The sequence below is a fragment of the Agelaius tricolor genome, unplaced genomic scaffold (assembly GCF_023055355.1).
Source record: "Agelaius tricolor isolate 1412-34295 unplaced genomic scaffold, bAgeTri1.0.p SCAF_4, whole genome shotgun sequence".
Taxonomy (NCBI): Eukaryota; Metazoa; Chordata; class Aves; order Passeriformes; family Icteridae; genus Agelaius; species Agelaius tricolor.
This window is the reverse complement of record NW_027269264.1, coordinates 8,815,696-8,836,869: the sequence shown is the minus strand read 5'-3', so window position 1 is coordinate 8,836,869 and position 21,174 is coordinate 8,815,696. Positions and strand designations below refer to the sequence as shown.

The 21,174-nt window shown below is 34.8% G+C and overlaps 2 protein-coding genes and 1 long non-coding RNA gene across 4 annotated transcripts in view; 1 reads left to right on the top strand and 2 right to left on the bottom strand.

Annotated features, from left to right (window-relative positions):
- The window catches only part of TEK (TEK receptor tyrosine kinase), a 46,471-nt gene extending 46,267 nt beyond the window's left edge, over positions 1 to 204 (bottom strand). Inside the window, exon 1 of the mRNA XM_071424509.1 lies at positions 120 to 204. The gene's annotated coding sequence lies outside the window, so the exon portion shown is untranslated. The remainder of the gene's footprint in view (positions 1 to 119) is intronic.
- Positions 205 to 1,238: 1,034 nt separating this feature from the next.
- Positions 1,239 to 21,174, bottom strand: part of IFT74 (intraflagellar transport 74) — a 37,190-nt gene continuing 17,254 nt past the window's right edge. Inside the window, exons 12-20 of one of the 2 annotated variants that reach the window (XM_071424513.1) lie at positions 20,174 to 20,214; positions 18,874 to 18,953; positions 15,734 to 15,787; positions 11,863 to 11,960; positions 10,799 to 10,925; positions 6,838 to 7,001; positions 6,121 to 6,246; positions 3,644 to 3,704; positions 1,239 to 2,046 (exon numbers count right to left, since the gene is read on the bottom strand). In XM_071424513.1, coding sequence (XP_071280614.1) covers positions 1,931 to 2,046; positions 3,644 to 3,704; positions 6,121 to 6,246; positions 6,838 to 7,001; positions 10,799 to 10,925; positions 11,863 to 11,960; positions 15,734 to 15,787; positions 18,874 to 18,953; positions 20,174 to 20,214 — 867 coding nt within the window. In that variant the 3' untranslated portion in view covers positions 1,239 to 1,930. Of the gene's footprint in view, positions 2,047 to 3,643; positions 3,705 to 6,120; positions 6,247 to 6,837; positions 7,038 to 10,798; positions 10,926 to 11,862; positions 11,961 to 15,733; positions 15,788 to 18,873; positions 18,954 to 20,173; positions 20,215 to 21,174 lie in introns of both variants that reach the window. The other variant, XM_071424514.1, reaches the window with a different exon arrangement.
- Positions 12,144 to 14,005, top strand: LOC139588823 (uncharacterized). The gene is made up of 3 exons (XR_011678831.1): positions 12,144 to 12,334; positions 13,611 to 13,718; positions 13,860 to 14,005. It is a non-coding gene; the product is annotated as an uncharacterized lncRNA (long non-coding RNA).

Here is a 21,174-nt window from a genome sequence, read left to right as displayed (position 1 = left end):
TGAAACACTTGCCACACAGCTTACCACTCTGAATCTATACAGTTCTTTTCAGCCATGACTGCTATCAAGGAGCATATGGGTGGATTGTTAAGAGAAAGACTGAGTGATGAGATTCTTACAAAGAAACAGGTTATCTGAAGATCCTTCAGTAGAACAAGGAACAGAACTGCATACTGGAGAAAGGGATTTCATGACAGGCATCTCCTGGGAACACAGCAAAAACCTGTAAGCTTTACCATGCTACCTTACAGAATCCCTACCAAGGAATAAAACCTTCCCTTGCCCTGAGAGAAAGCAAAGTCAAAGCAATCTATTTATTCAGTCTGCAGCTTTTTTCCATTGTTTATTGCATTATGTTATTCTAGCACAAGTGGAATTCAGGAGGTGATCTCTCTGGCCGATGGTTCGATTGGTGAGAATATTAGACTTCAACTTTATCTCTGCAAATAATGACCTTTCTCTGGAATAGCTGAAATTCTGACAGGAAGGAAGAGACTTTAGTGGGAATTTCCCCTAGATAACAGTCCTTAGTTTATAGAAATCCCGTTCCATTATCTCTAAATATTCTAAACATATACAGCAACACTATTCAGTCTGCTGAATTAGCAAACACAGTGCTTTCTGTACAAATCTTCAATATTTTTAGCTTACAGATCTTTTTATACTCAAAAAGACAATCATAGATTTGAGGAAATTTAGTGACAAAATACAGAACTATTTTAATGGGCTCAGAACATTTCCTAATAATTTCTCTATTCCAGTTTCATGAAGTGAGGCACATAGTCCACCTCTTTTCTGGAAAAATTTTCTAAGAGAGCAGAACAACTATAAATCCAGATCCCACTGCTTTTTTGTAGTTTCTTTCTATAAGACTAGCTTACTGTTCAGGTAAGATTTCTATCTATAGTCAACTGTGCTATTTCTATTTGATCGGGACTAGCTTACAATATAGGTGAAAGAAATGATCAATATAGGTAAAAGGCTTACAATATAGGTGAAAGAAATGATCAATAAGCAGGTTATAAAATACATTACAGGTAGAATGTGAGACAAATATATAAATGGAAATTTTTTTAAATCTAAATGTTTTCTGAAATTTCGGTATCATAAAGCACATTGTTATTTTCTATATATAAGCCCTGTTTTTATTCTATGTTGAAACCCTTCCTTGTAGATTTTTCTCAGAGGTTTCCTTCCGCTTGAAACTGGAGGGAAAAACACATTGCAGAAAATACAAATAAGTTTCTCTGCTATTTCCTTTACTGGTGAATACTACAGCAGTAAAATGCTTCACACAAAATCAGTGTTAGCTATGTTTCACTACTTTTTATCAGAGTTTGCTCTTTATAATTACATTTTAAAAAATAACAAAGTTAAGTCTCCATTAGGAAATGAAAATTTGCTGGCATTTGCTTTTATTGTAAGATTTTACACTATGAAGCAATTTTGACTTTAAAAGATGCTTGTCATCCTTAGATGCTTTCCTTACTTGGTATAAATTGCTATATATAGGTATGGTATATTGATGTTACCATTTATCTTATTATGCACTTAATTTAAGATAATGCATATGACAGCGTGTCAAGCAGTCCTGTTCTGTTTGACAGGGGTAGGACTACAAGGCAATTAGAAATTCAGGGTGTAAAGCAGACTAAAATTTCACATTTGAGATGCAATTCAGCAATGGGCCTCAGTAACTCATTGGGCAGTATTTCCTTTTTGTTTCTAAAATTCAGATGTTTATTTCCAAAAATTTTAAACAGTGCAAAAGGAGAGATAGTATTAAAACCTGTAACTTCTAAAAACCTGGAAAAATAATTCTATCTTCCACCCTGGTGGTGAATAAATTATCTCAGTAGTCCAGCTTTCCACACAGCCTTTGCACATCTCTCATTGTTGGTCCATTCGGGCAGGAAGGAAATGCCTGGGTTCAGTTCTTGGTGTTCTGTAAAGCTTCTATGAGAGCTTTGTTGTATTCTTTGACCAGCTTTCTCGAATTCTTCATTATTGGCTGGTAGTCACTCTCCTGACTTTTTGTTGCTATGACTGATTAAAAGAATTAAGGAAACAAACTGCCAGTATAAATATGAGCAAAATCACAGATCACAAGGGAACCACAAGACCATACATTTCCTTCTGTGAAAACTGTCAAGGGATGAAAATAGTGGAAAAAACTCTGACCAGGGCTAAAAGATCTACACTTATTTACTAGCTGCCATCTCACGACAAGCACTTTAGAAAAAAGGAGCGATTACATACCTAAGGCACTTTTGTTCACATATATATATATATATATATATATATATATATATATATACGTAGGCAATAAGTTCCTCATGAAGGACTCTGCTTATTGTTACATTGCAAACCAAATCACAGAAGTCCCAGTCCAAGAAAGCAGCCCTGCTCCAGTAGCCCAAGAAGATGTAAGTACTCTGTATAAGGGTCTGCAGTTGGATAGGCAATGTTTTATACTAAGTTAGGAGATACTTTAATATCCTGATCAACTTTTTTTCTTGGTTTGTTTTAAAATCTTTTCTGTTGAGAAAAACTGTGTTTAAGAGTATTGCCTTAATAAAATATTCCTGTAGAGCCTCCTTCAAAGAGGAGGTGGCTCCAACTATATTACACTATCCAAGACTTTTTTCAGATATTTTTCTTGAAATTAGAGCATGTAGCAGATTTGAGAAATGGGATATTTGGTATTTGCAGAAAACAACATCATATGTATACATGTAGCTATGTATATGCATTAATTACTAAATAATTATCATCATCATCAGTATTATTTCTGTGACGGCTAGCCTAACACAGAATTGCCTGAAATATATCCCCATGCCATTTTAATTGCTCAACACACTACACTAGATGGTGGGGTCTAGTTTTGACGTTACCTTTACCAATTACATTTGTACTGTAATCATGTAACAGTGATTTTGTGCATCTTAGAGATTTCAGATTTTTTAAATAACAATTTGTTTCTTAAATAATTTTAAAGAAGTAATTTTATTGCAGTGAATTCACTGTCCCTAGAATATAAAATAAAAGCACAGCCTGGTCCTATTCAGATCTCTATAATAAATAAAGAGAAAAATAGAAAAATAGTACCAGATGAGAAGAACCATCAATTTTAATTAAAACAAATTTCAGTGCTTTTCCTAATTTCAAAAACTATCTTATGAAAGCCATTTGCAAATCAGCAAGTAATGATTTTGCTGACATGATTACTGGAATGCAACTTGTTAATCTGAATTCCATAGAGAGCTACAAGATAGTTCCTCTACCCCAGCATGTTTTTAAACAATGTTACACTGGCAGATTAATATCAGATAAGACTGGAGAGATGGGAAGATAAACTTTATATGTAACCTTGCAGAAAACCTAAGAAAGAAGGAAAAATTCCAGACCACAAGGCAAAACTTATGTTTTAGGACTCCGTAAAACTCTTTCAGACAACACATGCAAGTTTCGCTGTATATAATATCTATCAGCTAAGCAGATATTTGCAAAGGATTGCCTTTCCCATTCTCCCCTGTCTTTTGCAGCCCATTCCGTCCTGTCTTGTTCTGCTGGAGGAAACAGACTTCTTCCTCAATTAATACAGGGTGTGAATTTGACTCTTACTTCTTAAAGAAAAGGATACATTCCTTCATCATAAAGTTGTTTTGCTCATGGTGCTGCCACTTCCTCTCCAAATTTGTAAGCTGAAAACACAAAACCACAAAAAGAGCCAAAAATTAAAATGGTAATAATTACACATATATTTACATAAATAATTTTGTATCAGTACCTTGTACTCTATCAACTGATAAGATTAAAGTTATTTCACATAAAAACCTCTCATTTTTATGTGAAATAAATTTTTATTTCACATAAAAATGAGAAACAATGGCAAAATGCTTTTAAAGCTGCTGCTGATTACCCTGCATATATAATTTAGCACTTTATAATCCATCTGTATAAAAACACTATGCAACTGCAGCAACAGATGAAAAAATCAGATGAGAATTCAAGATTTGTCATATAAGAAAGTTAACAGGCAAGTCAGAAGTAAAAAGGTGAACAATTCACGGAGATACTAATTCTAATTATGCTCCACATATCATTTAGATGGATCTCTTCTTAGAATCAGTAAAATCTAAAATCATCAGAGATACAATATTTCCTGACACTGTCTTGGACTTTGCACTACACAGAAGAAACTTCCTTACTTCCATAGTTAAGTTTCCTGTCTGATGCCAGAAGTTGTGATAAGAACAGAGCTGCAGCGAGAAGATTGTAGGAGTGTGGGTTCAGCGCTGGCACTTCTTCAATACTTTCAGCATCAACAGGAAACTAATGTGGACATTATATTGATGGCTGCTTCCTTACAATACAATTTTATATTTGTTTTTCTGATGCTACTGTTCAAGGTTCTGCATTTCAAGATATGAAGATGTTATTTTTAAAAGTAAAACTAAAAACCATTCTGAGACTAAACTTTAAGTGGAAACTAAGGTAATAAATAAGGAAAATATTGCAGTATTTTAGTTTAAAGCTTTCCTTAAGCTGGAAGAGATGAAAATAGTTTCCATATAATTCAAACCTTAACAGTAAGAATCAGTTTATCTAGTGTACTAGCTTGCAGCAAACAAGGCAATCATTTGTTTCCAAGACTAGGTATTTCTGGCTAATTAGAACTATTATTGTCCTTTTGGTAGACATTGCTGCACATAACACAGCCAGCAAAGGAGCCTGGAACTGAAATACATGTTATCTTGCACAGAGAAAAGGAAAGAGTCAGTGTATTTTTACAGTAACTGCTTGATGACCAGCTGACCTCTTGCAAAATTGCCCAAGTCCTCCACATTTATGAACACTATTTGTACCTCAAAATGCTTGACGAATGTCAAATAATCAGTTATTATAAGACATACCTTAATTCACCCTCATTTTTTTACACTCAGGGCATAAAAAGTAAAGAAACAAATCCTTTTCACCCACATAAAAATAGAACTGCCACATTTAATGAACTGAAGAAATTACATACAACTACTATTTTATATAAAATGCTTAGATTCATTATGCAAGTGTCTTAACACTGAGTATGCATTTCTAATTTACCTAAACCCCAGAATCTGATCTTGGCAAAAAAGATTCACAGTATCTGAAGTCTTTCACATTTTGGCGTGTAGGTTTGAGGATTTGTATCACCAGCCTAGAATGATTATCATAATCCTATGCTACAAATGGACACATATGCCTCAGTCAGAGCTATGTCTTCTCATCTGCTCCACAACATTAATTTCAAAAGAAAGTCAACTCAAACATATACAATATGACCTTCAGCTTTTGACTGTACGAGAAAAAATAACAGTTCTAAAGGACAAATATCTCAACAACATAAATCAATAAAACACAGTGAAATGCATTAAAAAAAACCAGTTTCCCTTTCCACCTTATTTTAAGGTTATCTATTTTTCTTCTGTGCATTCAAACATATTTACCAGTAAAGTTCTGCTGCCAAAATGACAGCAATTTATGTGTGTTTATAATGAAAGAATAGAAGCTGATCAAGAAGTTATAAACATCTTTCCCGATTCATTTTGAAATACAAATATACATATATACCAAAGTTGTTTAAATGTGAACAGACTCTAAAACTTCAGCGGCCTGCAAGGAGCAGAACTGGAAAAAGGAAAATGGAATTAATAGTACAGATTTAAAGGAAAAAAAAAATCACAACGACTTTAAAAGCAAAAGAGATCTTAGCTAATTAGCAGTGACCTTTTTTTTCCCTGCTGTTTCTTTCTAAGTTCGTCTTCAAACTACTTAAGCAAAGGAAGGGCAGAAGGTAGAGAGTTCTGAGCAAGATTAACACAAACACTTAAACAAAGGACTCACATAACTTTTAGCTCAGAAAGATCTCTGCTAATAATCCAAAGCTTACAAGCCATTTGTTGGCACAATATTACCTTTTGTTTGAAAACAGCAAATACAGTTACACACTTACAACACATGACTTAGAAAACTCACTGAGAAGGAACAAACAGATTCTGCCTGTACAATGCTTCATGTGTATGAGAAAGCCAAAACCAAGAAACAAACAACTGAAAGAATAATATGTAACTTGACCTATACCTGAGAATGGGTCTCATTTTCTTGCAGCTCCTTCTTTAGTGTCTCATACTCTGTATTCAAATGCTCCATTATTTTCTTAAAAGCACGACTGCGTTTTGTTAATTTTTCTTTGTCGTCCTCGAGTTTCTCGAGTTAGGGAAAAACCCAAGAGAAACTGATTAATGGATGAGTTCATTTGATGTGGGCTTCAAGCACATTACTTCAATTTACCTTTTAAGATGCTATTTTTTTCCTTTTAGAACAAGATCACATGCATATGCGTAAAGAACTCACATGCTTTTCTCTAGCACTGCATGCTCTATCCCAAAAATAATAATCAATGATTATGACCAAGTTGTATGCTTAGACAATACTGTATGAGCACTAGTGGGAATGCTGTTATTAAGAATTTGTAGGAAATTCTCTTTTGCTTGTGTTCTGTGTTAGATTACTAAATTCAAAACTATGGGCAGTCATAAATTGCATAAGAGTTAAGCTGAATTGTGAAAATAGAAAGGGGAAATTTTGTGGAAAGCAGTTATTAAAAGATACCCAGCTGAATACCTGCTACATGTGCCCAGTTAACAAGTCACACATATAAGCAAAATAGTATTTGGATTAATTTGCACTGATGTGCAATCCTGTTTTTCAGCTGTCAGAAGGACTGCCAGTCACAAAACTGGATTCCCCTCCACTAACTGCTCAAAAGCACACACTTTGTTTCATCCCTTTCATTACCTTTTTCTTTTCTTCTCCTGATGCTTTCAGAGCTGGCAAATTATTGTAGATCTCCAGCTCTGCTTTTGTCTGTTCAATTTTGTCTTTAAGAGAAGCTAGTTCACCAACCATCTTGCCCTCCAACAGTTCCATCTTCTGTAGGTCCAGCTGCAGTTTTTGACTCTCTAGATCACCAGAAACACAATCTCTAATTAACAGTACTTTTTGTTTCAAAATACACAGCCCATTACATAAACATTTATGCTATATTTAACCAATATAAACAGCTCCTAAATATACTTCTGATTTTTTGTATTTTTGGGAGTTATTAATATGAAGGAAACAAAAAATTTGATCTTCACAACCATGCCACAAGTCAGACTCACACTACACACTACAATTACTATATTATAATCCGTAAGTGAAGAATAATGAAAATGGGATGATCTGTATCACAGTGTTTCTATTTGTAATGTTTATAGCACCATGCAATAAATTATAGCACCACAATCTTAAAGCAGTGGTGATAACATACAAAAAGTTTATTGCAATGCAATAGAAGTGCAGACAGAACGCAGACAAACCAAAGAAGTATTTTTATGAGTTTTTTAGCATCATGTTCTTTTTCTTTGTGGTGCTTGAATATGGATGAGACTTGATTTTAGGACAACAAATAGCGAAACTTGCTGTAAACATTTGCTTTGTAGAGGAAAACATTTTCATATATCCTTCATATATTCTTCAAAAAAGAAGTGTCACAGCTTACAACATCAACATAGGCTACAATATATAGCATTAACTTCTGAGATGCCATTAAAAACATAGCAGACTTACGTAATTAAAGGAATTAGAACTGTGGGTGGATTATGACATAAAGAGGAAGGTAGAGACTGAAACTGTCCAGACATGTGGGAGAGAAAAAACTATATATACACAAAGTAATAAAAGTACTTTGACTCAGTCTTGGGGTAAGTTACTTACCCAGAGTCAGGAAGGACTAGATGTTGGCTAGACTTAGTTTGGATGGTTTTGTGATCTGACCTGTCATTGTATTTCATTCACATTCCTGAACATTGAACACATGGCTATTTCATCTTATGTTTCAGATCTGTGTCTAACTCAGAACAACAACAGAGATAATGCAGTTTTCTTCCTACATTCCAAAGTATCAGGCAACATGGGCTATTGAGAGGGATGAGACTGCACAAAAAACCGTTTCTTGGCATATGTTTGCATCTTGAGATTTGTGCTGATCTGCTGAAAAAAGGAGAGAAAATTTCCTCCCCAGTTTAATCATGGCAGTATAAATCTTTAAGGCAGAAGAAAATAGGTGTGTCCATGTGACAGAAGGAGAGTTCACTTTTTCAAAAACTATGGGTATAGTTCTGCCAGTGGACTTACATGGGAAAATCTCACCTGATCAAAACATTCAGAGCAAGATTTTGCTACTCATCTCTCTGCTTGTGTATTTATATGCCATATACTTATATTTTAGAGTGAAACACTCACTTTTATCGACATTTCTGGCATATTACAGAGCGCTTTCATGATTTCTTTAGGAACCTCAAAATAAAAGAAAAAGACAAACCAAGATTTCTGTCCCATTTGCAATTATCCTGAGGAAAGCTTATCCATAAGATAAGATTGAAAGTGTCCTCTATGTGCAAGGAGCATTTATATAAATATGAACAATTCCCATGCAAATTAAAAGAAGTATTTTAAATTATAATATTTTTGATTGCTTCACATGTAAGTAATTCACAGTCTGCCTTCCACTGCAAAGGACTTAGGAAAACACATTCAGTGTGTCTACAATATTTTATAACTGCTCAGTCTTTCACAATGAAGTTTCTGGCATTGGTCAGTGACAGATTGTAAACCACAACTGAAGAGATCACCTCTTTCCTTTCTTGTTCCTAGAGTACTGAGGTTTAAAGACAAATCAATAAATGAGAGTTTTAGATCAGAAACAGTAAAAAATAAAATTAAAAAATAGACTCAGATTGGAGAGAAAAAACAGAAAACAACTATAGATGTTCATGAGTATTTACCTGGGTCTGATCACAGCATTTTTACATAGCTGTTCTAATATCTGTATTTTGTTATTTTTAAATTATACATAGTTGACCAGTTGAAATTTATTTTACATGTAAAGACTAGCACCAACCCAAATGCCAAAAAGGCAAAAAAATTTCTTGGACTGTTCTGTCTAATACAAGCAATGATGAGACTGCAATGGATATTCCTATCCATTCACACTTTCTGGAGAAAAAGAACAAAACTGGAAGGGGAAAATTTTATCCTTATCCAGCAGCAGACTCAATGAAAAAACCTCAAAACTGAAAAAACCTCAAAATTCCTCTAGGGGAAGAGACAGGAAGAGGATGCAGACCAGTTCCTTCTGATAGGCCATGAAGTTGCAGCATCTAGCATGCAGTGTGTACACAGTGGCAAATTCTCAGAACAAACTACAGTGACCCAGGGAAATGTTTTTGGGAAACTATGCCATCAGCACTTTTGTTTACCCTTCACGATTTCCTTTTCTTTTTTATTTTTTTAAGGATTCTGCTGGTGGACTTTTTGTATCTTTGTTATGACAAGAAAATATGGAAATCCAGATTTTAATCATAACAAAAGAATTCTGAAGATGGCTGTGCTATAGTTCAAAGATTAGAAGGAACCTCAACTGTGCAAATTGAGCATTCACTGTATTTCTGAAGGAATCTTGTTTGTTATACTATCTGTGAATCCCAGCTGTCAGACATTTACTTAGGAATAACTTGTCTGCTGAAAATTATGTACTGTAACTTCCTCCTCTTCCCTTACAGAGAAAGAAATTTTTCTTTCAATAATGCCTCTATAGTACTACATGCTACCAAAACATCCTTATATTGGAAAACAGTCAGAAATGATGCTTATATGGAAGAACAAAAAGTCATAAAGTCATACTATAAGGCCCAAAAATTCAAACTACACTACAACTGCAAAATGAGTTATTTTGTGTTAAATCACACAACAGAAAATCAATTTCTCTAAAATTTTGTGCCAAATAACTTATTTGCCCGTAACTACTTTGAAATCACAATACTGGCTCCTATTTTGAAAATTACTGTGAAGTACAACATGAAACAGCCTTCTAAGAAAATGATTTAACGTTCTTAATTCCTGCCCCTTCCTTTCAGCCAAACAAACAAGGAAAGGTTTGCTGAACCAATAATGATATTGGCAAAGACACAGAATTAAACAGTGCAAATAATGAACTAAAGAGATACTTCTTACGGGAATGAAATTAAACTACTGTCTGCTTTTTGAAATTACAGAGAACATCCTCAAGATGTTAATAAGTATTTGAGTGTTTAGAAAATAAAGTCAAAATGAATATTCACTCTGCAGAACTGAAGCTTTGGGATTTGAGAGCTATTCACTGTTGTCAGTTAATTGCCTGTGGAACATACCCATTTGGAAAAGCATAAACCATAAGTAAGTTATACTAAGAACTACATTTACAAATAATTCATGGTTAGATAAATGTGCAAGACTCTGTTTCAGTTTATTAAACACTCTATCAAGATCATGGAAGATCTTATTTTGAGGCAAGTATTAGTAAAATAAAATTCTAGCTCAATTCAACCCCTGTATTGAAATACACGTGTTAAACATATATCTGTGCAAGGAAGATGATACTTTAATGATAATAGTAAGGTAAATATAAATAAGTATACATACCTATTATAAATACATAGTATACAATATCTAATAGATAATAGATATAAATAAATAAATAAAACAAATAGAAATAAATTGATGAAAATAAATAACTTGTTACCCAGAAGCATTTCAATTTGTGAACTTATCACTGCATTTTAATATTTGGAGATCACTTGATATCTAATAATTGGAAATCTTCTACATGATATCAGTGTAACAATGCAGGTAGTCTTTATTATTTTAAGGAATTAATTAGAAAATTCGCTGATCTCACCTGTAATCAGATTCTTAGCAGTGCTCTGTGATTTCTGCATTTCATTTGATTTGAAAGTGAGGTCTTCCTGCATAATCTTCAGCTCTTGATTGGTAACAGATGAAATTTGTTTCATATGATTCAGATTCTGTGTGTTACCAACAACAATGATATGAACATGCTGTATTTTTGAAACAACAACTGGTAACTGGATAAGTAAGAAACTCTCCTGTCCTATGACACTGTCTGTTATTTGGGTGATTTAAAAGTGAATGACTTGCATTCTGCCAACTTCTGATAAAAGATGTATTGACAGGCCAGTACAGATGAAATAAATATGCAGCAAATATAAACTGTGCTGTCATATAGGTCTGTTGTAAAGTAAGTGACAGCGCCTAAAATACACCTTATGGTATACTATATTGAAAGAGGTAAGAGACAATTAAAATAATCATAGAATCAAAGTATTACTCAGTTGAAAGTTTTCTATAACATAAGAAATCCATGGGAGCCAAAAACATTAAAAAGAATACAAGTCTTGAAAGTGAGAAAAATGGCAGACTAGAAATGGGAACAGTTTCTGAACTGCTACATTATTAATTTATAATATTTACATTAAATATTATGCATCAGGGTAGTTCAGACATACTTTTAGTAGAGGGACAACTGAAATATTTTTAGTTCAGTAAAACTAGTGACAGAATAACCCATGAACTGAGTTTTGCAAACTGTGGATAAACAAAATATTGCAGTAGTTTTATTTGCAGTATTTGGAAATGTTTATCATTATTAATGTTAGTTATAGCAGAGATGCAGAGTTATAGAAATTATGAAAATATTCCTTTGTTCTGGTTACAATATCACACACTGCTCAAAACTCTTCCCCTAGAAAAAGAGAGAAATTAAACAAATCCTTTTTTTAACTATGGCTGTACATGGTTTAATGTTTAATCATTTTAAGAGATAATTATGTAGATAAATATAAATATATAAAATCCACCATCCTTCTTTATCCAGCCACCCTCCTGTTTTGTGCGTCTGGAGTCCTAGCTTGCCAAAGGAGGATGAAAATGCTACATGCTTACCCTGCTCAAGTGCTCCAGGAGTGCAACAATGTTGGCTTCTGTTTGGGCCTTTCGTTCCAATTCCTGATTCTTCACATCTTCAAAAGTCGCTAGAAAATCTAGGGATTAACAAATATGAAAAAGAAGGCTCTTACTTTTATGGCTGCAATGTTGTTTCCAATCAAAACTTTGTATTATACTGGAAGCAGTACAGTTTCAGATAGGTTACTGTAATTGTTTATTTAAAAGCCAGGTGGTAGAGACCTTGAAACTTGTCAGCTTATTGACCTTGTTTCATTTGAATGCTGTGTATTTCACAGATTCATAAAAACTCTTGAATGCAAGAAAGTGCAAGAACTCATCAAATTAATTCACTTGCTCCAAGACAAAGCCAGCTCTATGTCTGTAATTCAGATGTTTGTCTATATTCTTCACAAACAGAGCTCCTGATACACACTCTACAGTTCTCCTGGATAATCTATTTCAATGCTTGGTAAGCTTTATTGGTAGGAAGTTTTTACTAATATCCAACCTGAAATCTTTCTGCACCTAGTGTGTGGTGGTTTGACAGGAAATGTGTTTTTTGGGATGCTGTGTTTTTGGCCAATGGATATTCAGACTTTAATATTGGCATTTAACCTGGCCATTGGTACATTGGACACGCCTCTGAGAACACAGGGTTAAAAGCAGAGCTCTCCCCTGGGAGGGTCCTTTTGGGTTTCCGGCGGGAAAGAGTTCGGGTCTGTGCCCTGGCCCAGCTGCTGGCTGGGCAGGGGGAGGGGAAAGCCATGTGGCCAAGAGAGGTAGGCCTGAGCCCGGGGGTGGAAGGGTGGAAGAGAGAAAGAGAGAGAGACACCGGGAGCCACCGGGCAGCCCCCCCTGAGAGACACAGAGAGAGAGAGAGAGAGAGAGAGCCGCTACCTGGGACTGTAACCTTGAGACTGGATAAACATGGGCCTGTGCCGGCAGCACGGCTGGGACGGAGAAGAAGGGGGGGTTCAGCCGGCCACTTGTAGGAGCTTTTAACCCCTTTTTGGAGAATGAGAACTTTACAGATCATTGACCTCTCCTAGAAGATAGAGTGGAAGATGAGGAAGGAATGTGCAAGTGTGAGAGAGGTCTGGGCGAGTGAGAAGTAGTGGAAGAATAGAGAAGAATCCTAGTGGGAAGAGATGATGGAGTGGCTTTTGCTGGACTCTTTTTGTATAGCCATGGACAGAACCATGTTCCTTGTGACACAGAGACTGCATTCTAGGGGGAGGCAATGGCCTCAGAGCCAAGAGGGCTCAGTGTTGGTGCCCCTCGGCCCCAGGGGGTGAAAAAATATGGGGGGGACAGGTGTCCCAAAGGAGAGATTGTGCCTTTTTTGGATCAGGACAGAGCATCCTTAAAAAAGACAACCCTAGAAGCAGCTCTGGTCCGTGTTCAGTGGTGAGAGCACTGGACATGAAAAGGAAGAGGTCACGACGGCAGATGTACTCCGGGCGGTGCCACGAGTGACACGGAAACACACGAGGCTTCAGCTGTGTTTCCAGGGGAAGCCCATGGTACAAGAAGGACTCCTCTCCTCTTGATGAACTGAGGATTGATTGTCTAAAAGGTGGTGCTGGACCGAGAGTTGGTGATTTGAGGAATAGATGTATTGTGTTGGAAATTTGATGGGGGGAGGAGGAAATGTATTGGTAAGATTTTCATTTTCCCTGTGTGTGTTCTTTTTTATTTGTAGTTGTAGTGTAGTTAATAAAGTTTTGTTTTCTTTCTTCCCTAAGTAGGAGCCTGCTTTGCTTATTCCTGGTCACATCTCACAGCAGCTACCAGGGAGAAGGTATCTTCATGGGGGCACTGGCATTGTGCCAGTGTCAAACCATGACATAGTGGTATGCTACTCCTTTTCTATCTTCCACACATATGTAGAAATAAACTATTCCATTATTATTTGAAACAGCCTTTTTACACATCTGACAACTGTCATAAATTTTCTAAAATAAAAGACAAATTCTTTTTATATCTCCTTGCAGGTCATGCTTTCTGCATACTCCCATCAGCTTTCTTAAGGACTGACAGCCCCCTTCTTTATGAGCAGAACTCCCATCTGAAGAATTTGATGCACAGGGAAAAAAATACTTCAGATGTCAAAAAAAATCACACTCCAATGTACACCTTCTGTTGTGGTATTTTCCTTGTTAGTTTGATACTGCTCAGCCATGTTCACTTTGTCTTTCATTCTCCGAGCTATACCACAGAGCTGTACCTAATGAATCGCTCTCTGCTCTGCATTTTCACTGTTGATTACTCCATCCAAGTGTAGAAACTTACACTAAGTCATTTCCAAACTTTTTTGTAATTGATTTCTAACATAACGGATATATACTAAATTCTAACTATGTCCTCCAACATGATTTCAGCTTTTCTGGTGGACCATTTTTTGTAACTGCTCTGTCAGATACTCTCTCCCAATATCCAACTGATTAAGAAAATACTGACTAACTTGAACACACTGACAATCCGACACACTGCAAAACCCCACTTAGTACATCCTTTAATTTTGGCACCGAATCTTTCAAAACTAATGATTTTTTTAACTTAATGCACAATATAGATTAATAATTAATAGACACTATTTGCCTAGCTTGCTTCTAAAAAGACCACAAGGCAGCAGAAGTTATATTGAAGTTAAAGTACACATAATCTGCTACACCTTCCTTTTTCTGCAGTATTTTTCTGACACCAGAAAAGGAAAAAAAGTTGTTTGTACTTGACAAATCAATACTAGTGTTATTCATATTCCCATTCCTGTAACATTAACATATTGTTAGCTTGCATAGTTTTCCCAAATTATTTCTGGAAATTGATACTAATCTGACTGGCCTGTATTTCCCTGTCCCCTCTTCCTCTACATAGGCACCGTATGTCTCTTTCCCCATCCTCAAGACTCCTGGCATGTTCCCCCAAATCTCTCAGGTCTCAGGTCCCCCAAATCACTAACCGGTCTAGAACTCTAGCAATAACCTTTAATGATGGGTAGAAGCAGAACCAAAACCCAAGATGTCAAGCCCTGCAGACCCCATCTGCATTAATATGGAAAATCCAGATCAAGTGAGCTTTTGTCTCTGCTTCTCAGGAAACCTGGCAATTTGAAAACACAGAAACTTGCTGTGTTTTTTATTAATCTTCTTTTATTATTAGCTGAGACCTTTTTCTCAGTATCATGATAGCCATAAGTTATATTGAACATTTTTGGAGAACACTTAAAAAAAGGTATTATATCCCTTGAACCTCCATGGCATGTTTACTGACCATTATCCCTTTTGCTGAGTAACAGACCAACTTTTTTGGTAAGCTGTCTCTTACAGTATGAAAGGAATAAGGTATACTTAAGGTCAGTTGTTTTCACCCTCTGTTAGTTGCTACTGAAGTCTCTACAACATTAAAACTTTTTGACATGTAACAAAGCTTTAGAAACATTCATCTTGAGTAAATAGATACGAGAACTTCTAATTTTATAGAATTACATTTTATCTACAGTCTTCCATGCTGAAGTTCTGCTTTAATCACTCAATCCATTGATTACAACTTCCCTTTCATAAAATAAAGTTGTGTTCCTAAGACATTTAATGGTTTATAAAAAGCCTTGAAAGATGCTCTGAATATTTGTGACTGTCATGTAAGATATCAATTATCTTGTCTGCAGAACAAGACTGCAGAACTTTATGCAAAGATCAGCACACCAGTTCTTTGCAGATATAAATTAACTTTTTTAACAGTAAAACAAAACCTGTAATTTAGTGAAATTAGGCTTAATTATATATATATATATATATATATATATATATATATATATATATCTATCTACACATACACAATATTAGGTAAAAAATATTAGACAACTTACTGTCCATGCTCTCTTCCCTCTTCTTCAACTCCTTGTACTTCCAATTTTCTTCCCCTACAAGACATGTACCATTGATTTAACTTTATATTGTCTCAGGCCTGGATTCCTTCATGAAGGTAAAATGTCTGCTTCAAAAATAAAATTTCTACATGCCTAGGAACTACAGGATTCATCCTATTTCATTTAATGTAGTCAGTTCAACTAACTATATTATATATATATCTTTATATTAAAAAAGAAGATAGCCTAATAAATCAGCCTCAATACAATTTTGACAACATTTCAAGGTTACAACTTCTGATAGATAGGAGGGAGATAAATATTTGGTTTGGGCAAAGGAAATTCACAGGGGTTTCTGAAGTTAAGTGAATTTCAATAATGGAGAACAAATGCTTCTTTGTATTTGCACCAAGATTAGTTAAAACTTTCTGCAGTCCTGTTTAATGTATAAGCCACTTCAACTGCACTTTCACCTATAAGAATGGTCTTTCATAAGGATATGCAGCTTGCAAGTGATAATCTCAAGGAAATAAACAGGAGAACTATACGAGCAATGGTCTAGGAAAATAAAATGCACAGAAAGCTTTCTACAGTTAAGTTGGAAACATTTCCATACACCTTCAATATACTGGTATTAGAAATAAGGAATAACATTCATAGACACCGTATTTTTAAATTCAACTACTGATTATAATTAACTCCTAATTTCTAAGTATTAGTAAAGTGGGACACCTGATATATCTGTCACAAGAAGATGAGACAATTCATTTCCTAGAAATAATTTTAAGTTTCAAACATCTATATTTTTAATTGAGTCTGTTTTATTTTTAACATAATTTTTTAATTTTAAAGGATACAAAGTAAAAGAATCAAATAGGTACAGATAAAAGTGAGCAAATTTCTCTAGAAGTTTTTATTTGTGCACCCCCATGCTTTCCTTTTTATCTGGTATATACAAACAGTAAGAACACCTGAGGGGCTGTAAGTGACTTCAATTCTGCTTCAGCTTCCTTGCAGCTGAGGCTTTGCTCCTTGCTGGACTCTCTCTCTCTCATTTTGCAAGGCAAGGCTCCATTAGTTAATGACTTAGCCTGCTCTACTCTTAAGAGTTCCAGTAATGGTGAGCCATGAAACAGAGTTACATAATCTGTCAAGTGTTTATAGAAAAAAATATTTGAAGTCCACAATTTTGAGATGTCTTTTCAGAAAGTTTTCTTTCAAATACACCACTAATACACAACTGTCTTAACCTCATCTTCAATGTATGAAGGGTTAAGTCTGTTTCATTATGAGTTAATGCTGATTTTGACTAATCATTAAAGTTTACTGCTACTATACAGGCCAAGTAATAAGTGGGTGAATTATTTCCTTATTTAGATTTTTTCAGGTAAAACCTAAAAATAGTTATTCCAACATCGTATGTTTAGTCTTTTTCCAGCTCAGAAATATTTCTAACACTGAAATATTTATCCTAAAATATTAAATAATCCTTTGTTAAAATGTCTATTTTTTTTACTGACTATTTCACCTGATATTTACATTAAAAACTCTGGAGCTGAATTCTGGGAATGCTATGTAATAATGTTTAAATACTGATCCAGAAGTAAAGTCACTGGGGAGAGAGAGAGCACAGGAATTTCAAGGACACACCAAGATACTGATTTAGAGCAGAAGTATGAATGGCCCTCTGTGATCTTCTCTCCATTCACTAGGGAAGGCAGCACTAGCAGTTTACATTTCTGTGTCCTAAAGATACTCTTTATGAGTATCTTTAGTCCCTCTGTGTTACACAAAGAGGTATAATTCCCTCTGTATTATAACTCTAAGTAACTTGATTCTGAATATTCTGACTGGTTCTGATATGCTGACAAAGAACATGTGCTTTTTCCTACATATGCTTCAAACTCTTCTTCAACAAATTTATTTTTCTAAAACAAGAGACAGTCAAGCAATAAATGACTGTGCGTGTGCACTGAACTATAAAATGTGAAAAGTGACTCGCTTCTTACCTTCTGTATTTCTCCAAAGTTAAAATAAAAAATGGTTGCAAGCCAAACAAAAAGGAAAAATTGAAGAACAATAAAGTTTGCAATGATATTATCTGGAAACACAAAGCTAATAACGCAGTCTTAATAAATTATTTCCAAAAATATGAAGTATCTGTAGAAATATGAAATATTTTGCCATGCAAAAGATGATAAACAGATGTCTGAAACATTTGCTTAGAGGCAGATTTTTAGATATTTATTCAACTGGAATAAACTTTCACCTACAGCTAGATTTTACGTTGATTGCACAAGAAAAGGCATAAAGTAAGAAGAACATAATTCCTCAATCCTACAGAAGTTACAAAATTTGTAAAGACTTTCAGAATGCAAGCATATATTTATCTAATTCCTATCTGAACAAGATTTCTTATAATCAAAAGAAGGTTTTCCTGTGCATGGATCTTCCTTTTATCTATAACCTTTTACAGCTTTTTAAGGGCCCATGCTCAAACTGAAGTTGCTTCCTCCAGAAGGGGAAGTAACCACAGAACCATAACTTCCAGTGCTAGGGCAAATTCCAAACCAACGTAGCCTAAGCAACAGCAGCATGTGTTTGCTGGAGGTCAGTGTAAGCTAAGGCCATTACCGGGCAGTTTACAAACTCTTCTTGCCAAGATCAACCCAAGAAGTTTCAAAGACAGATAAATATAATACTGAACTCAGTCTACTTTACACATTGCTATTAAATATCCTCAATTCCACATTTGCTGACAGTGTAACAGATAATGTAAAAGGTAAAATTACTTAAAGCATTTCTAAATATGAGTTTGTTCTGCAGTGCTTCCAGTAAGACAAACTTCTATTCCCCAAACAATATTAAAAATAAAATTGGACAGAAAACCAGACAGCTGTCCTATTATTTTATATGGTAATTTTCAATATGAACTTGTTGAATGTATCACTAAAGGTGGGTACTCCCAATTTGTTATGTCTGAAAAGAAAAGGCTGTACCTGTAGGCACAGAACTTCTCATGCTGATGAATTTTTGACTTACTGCATAAGCCTCAAAATTTTAAGCAGCTCCTAGGTATAACAGTTATAGAACAATCAGATGCAGCTCTGCATAGTCTGCTACAACTCTAATCATATTACCTCGATGGTTCTCCAGATCTGTATCAAGTCGTTGAATGACCTTTTTAAAATAATCTATTTTTTCTTTTACTTCTGCCAACCTAACAAATAGATAATGAAAGTCAAGGTTAAAACTGTGTCATAAAAGACTTACTTTATTTTAGACAAAACTGAAAAGTCAAGAATAAAAATAGAAAATATAGATTTAATCAAACCCTAAAGAATAACAGGATTCTTGTTATTATAAAAGGTATATGTAAATCATCTGTCACTTAGTCCTCTGTTTATTAAATAGAAGTTCTGTAGGTCCTTTTTATTAAAAAACAATTTTTGTTGAGTCATCAGTAATTCTTAACTTACTCAACTAGTCCCTCTGCTGGTTGCTATTCTTAGAGGTACAACATAACTGTTGTACCTTCAAAGAAGTACAACATAACTGTTAAACCGCAATAACTGTATTCCTTAAACTGTATTTAGAAAAATCCATTAAGAAATTTTGAAATAAATCACTTTGCTATGCAATTAATCAAAGTGTGAAATGAAACTACCTTTAACATATTTCTACATAAAATCTCAAATATAATTCTTTGTTATTATTATTTATTCAAAAATTCTGTTAAGCAACTCATTATCCAATTAAAATGCATTAAAAATTAACAAATAATTATAGTTGGAAATATTGCTTAAAAGAATTTAATATTGTTTATAAGAGATTTTATGAATTATCTCAGTTTTTCTTTCAAGAAAGAGAAATCAAAAGGCTCAAAACCAGAAAATATTGTACTGTTTTTATCTCCCCCTCCATACATTACTATTTATTATAAAATTTACTTGACTTTCTGGCCAGTCTTTGGAAAGGCCCAGTACCTAAGAATCAAGAAGCAATGCCCTTCTACTCTTTAGAATGGAACTTTTGTAACTCTTAGGCTTTAAGAACACATAAACAAACTTAAAAATGTGACTGCAGTGTAATAACGGTTAAATTTCATAGCTGTCTCAGAGGAGCATCCCTTACAAATCAATGTCTTCTTCAGCCTTAAACAAGTTTAAGTTAGTGCTATTACAAATTTATATTCTCAAGGTTTGTTCCCAAGGGATGGAAGTACCTTATTATGCAGATCTAAATGTCTTATCACTATAAAACTTGTTTACCTGAAACAGAAGAACATACTCTATTCTCTATGGAAGGTTAGACTAGTACAGGTTTGAAGATATGGTGATGTTCTAAAAGTCTATACAAATAGACATTGTGAACGAACACAACTGTGTGTCTTTAGGGTGTACATGTAATTTATAGCAATAGTATAATAGAGTTACTCACTGTCTTTCCATGCTTGCAATTTTTTGACTATCATCTTTAACCTATAAAAAAGTTCAACAACTTTAACATACAAAATTAAATCTACAACTGAAAAAAGGAAAATTATAAAAAAATCTGAATTCAAAATACAGGGAATAGAAAATTAGCATTTGAAATCACAGATTTGTGACAGTCCAACAAAAAGTGAAGATTTAAGCATTGTCTTCTAAATGTTTAAAAATCATACTTTAAAAAATGAAATACACTTATCATTGGTCATTCAGACCAATAATCTATAAAGTATCAATGGTCAGTTACAATATAGGCCATTGTAAACTGCTCCAATTACTCCTGGACTAGTATACCTGTTCAGTACCTCACAAGGACACTCTGGAGTTAGGTTACAAGAGCTGTTCAACTGGATCAGTTTTCCCAACCAACATCTCTCACGAATAGGAGCAAGTGAACCACCTGAAAACCTCACCATACCAAATTTGTTTTCTTAAAATAATAGAATGGTTTGGGTTAGAAGAGACTTTAAAGATCGCCTGTTTCCAACTCACCCTTCCTCCTACACCCCAGCCCTGCCATGGGCAGGGATGCCATCCACTCGATCGTGTTGCTCAGGGCCTCCATCCAACCTGGCCTTGAACACTTCGAGGGGTGGGGCATCCACATATTCCAGTACCTCACCATCCTCACAGTAAAGAATTTTGTCATAACATCTAGTCTAAATCTTCTGTCTTTTAGTTTAAAACAGTTTCCCCCATCCTATAATTTTCTGCCTGTGTAAAAGTCACTTGCCCACTTTTTTATAAGCCTTCTTTAGGTACTGGACTTTGCTATCAGGTCTCTTCAGAGCTTTCTCTTCTCCAGAATGAACAGTTCCAACTCTCTTATCTTGTCTTCATAGAAGACGTGCTCCAGACCTGGGATTATCTTCACAGCCCTCCTCTGAACCCACTACAATAGGTCTCCAGGTTTTGGCTGGACCCGAAATATCCCAACTATTTTTAATGTCA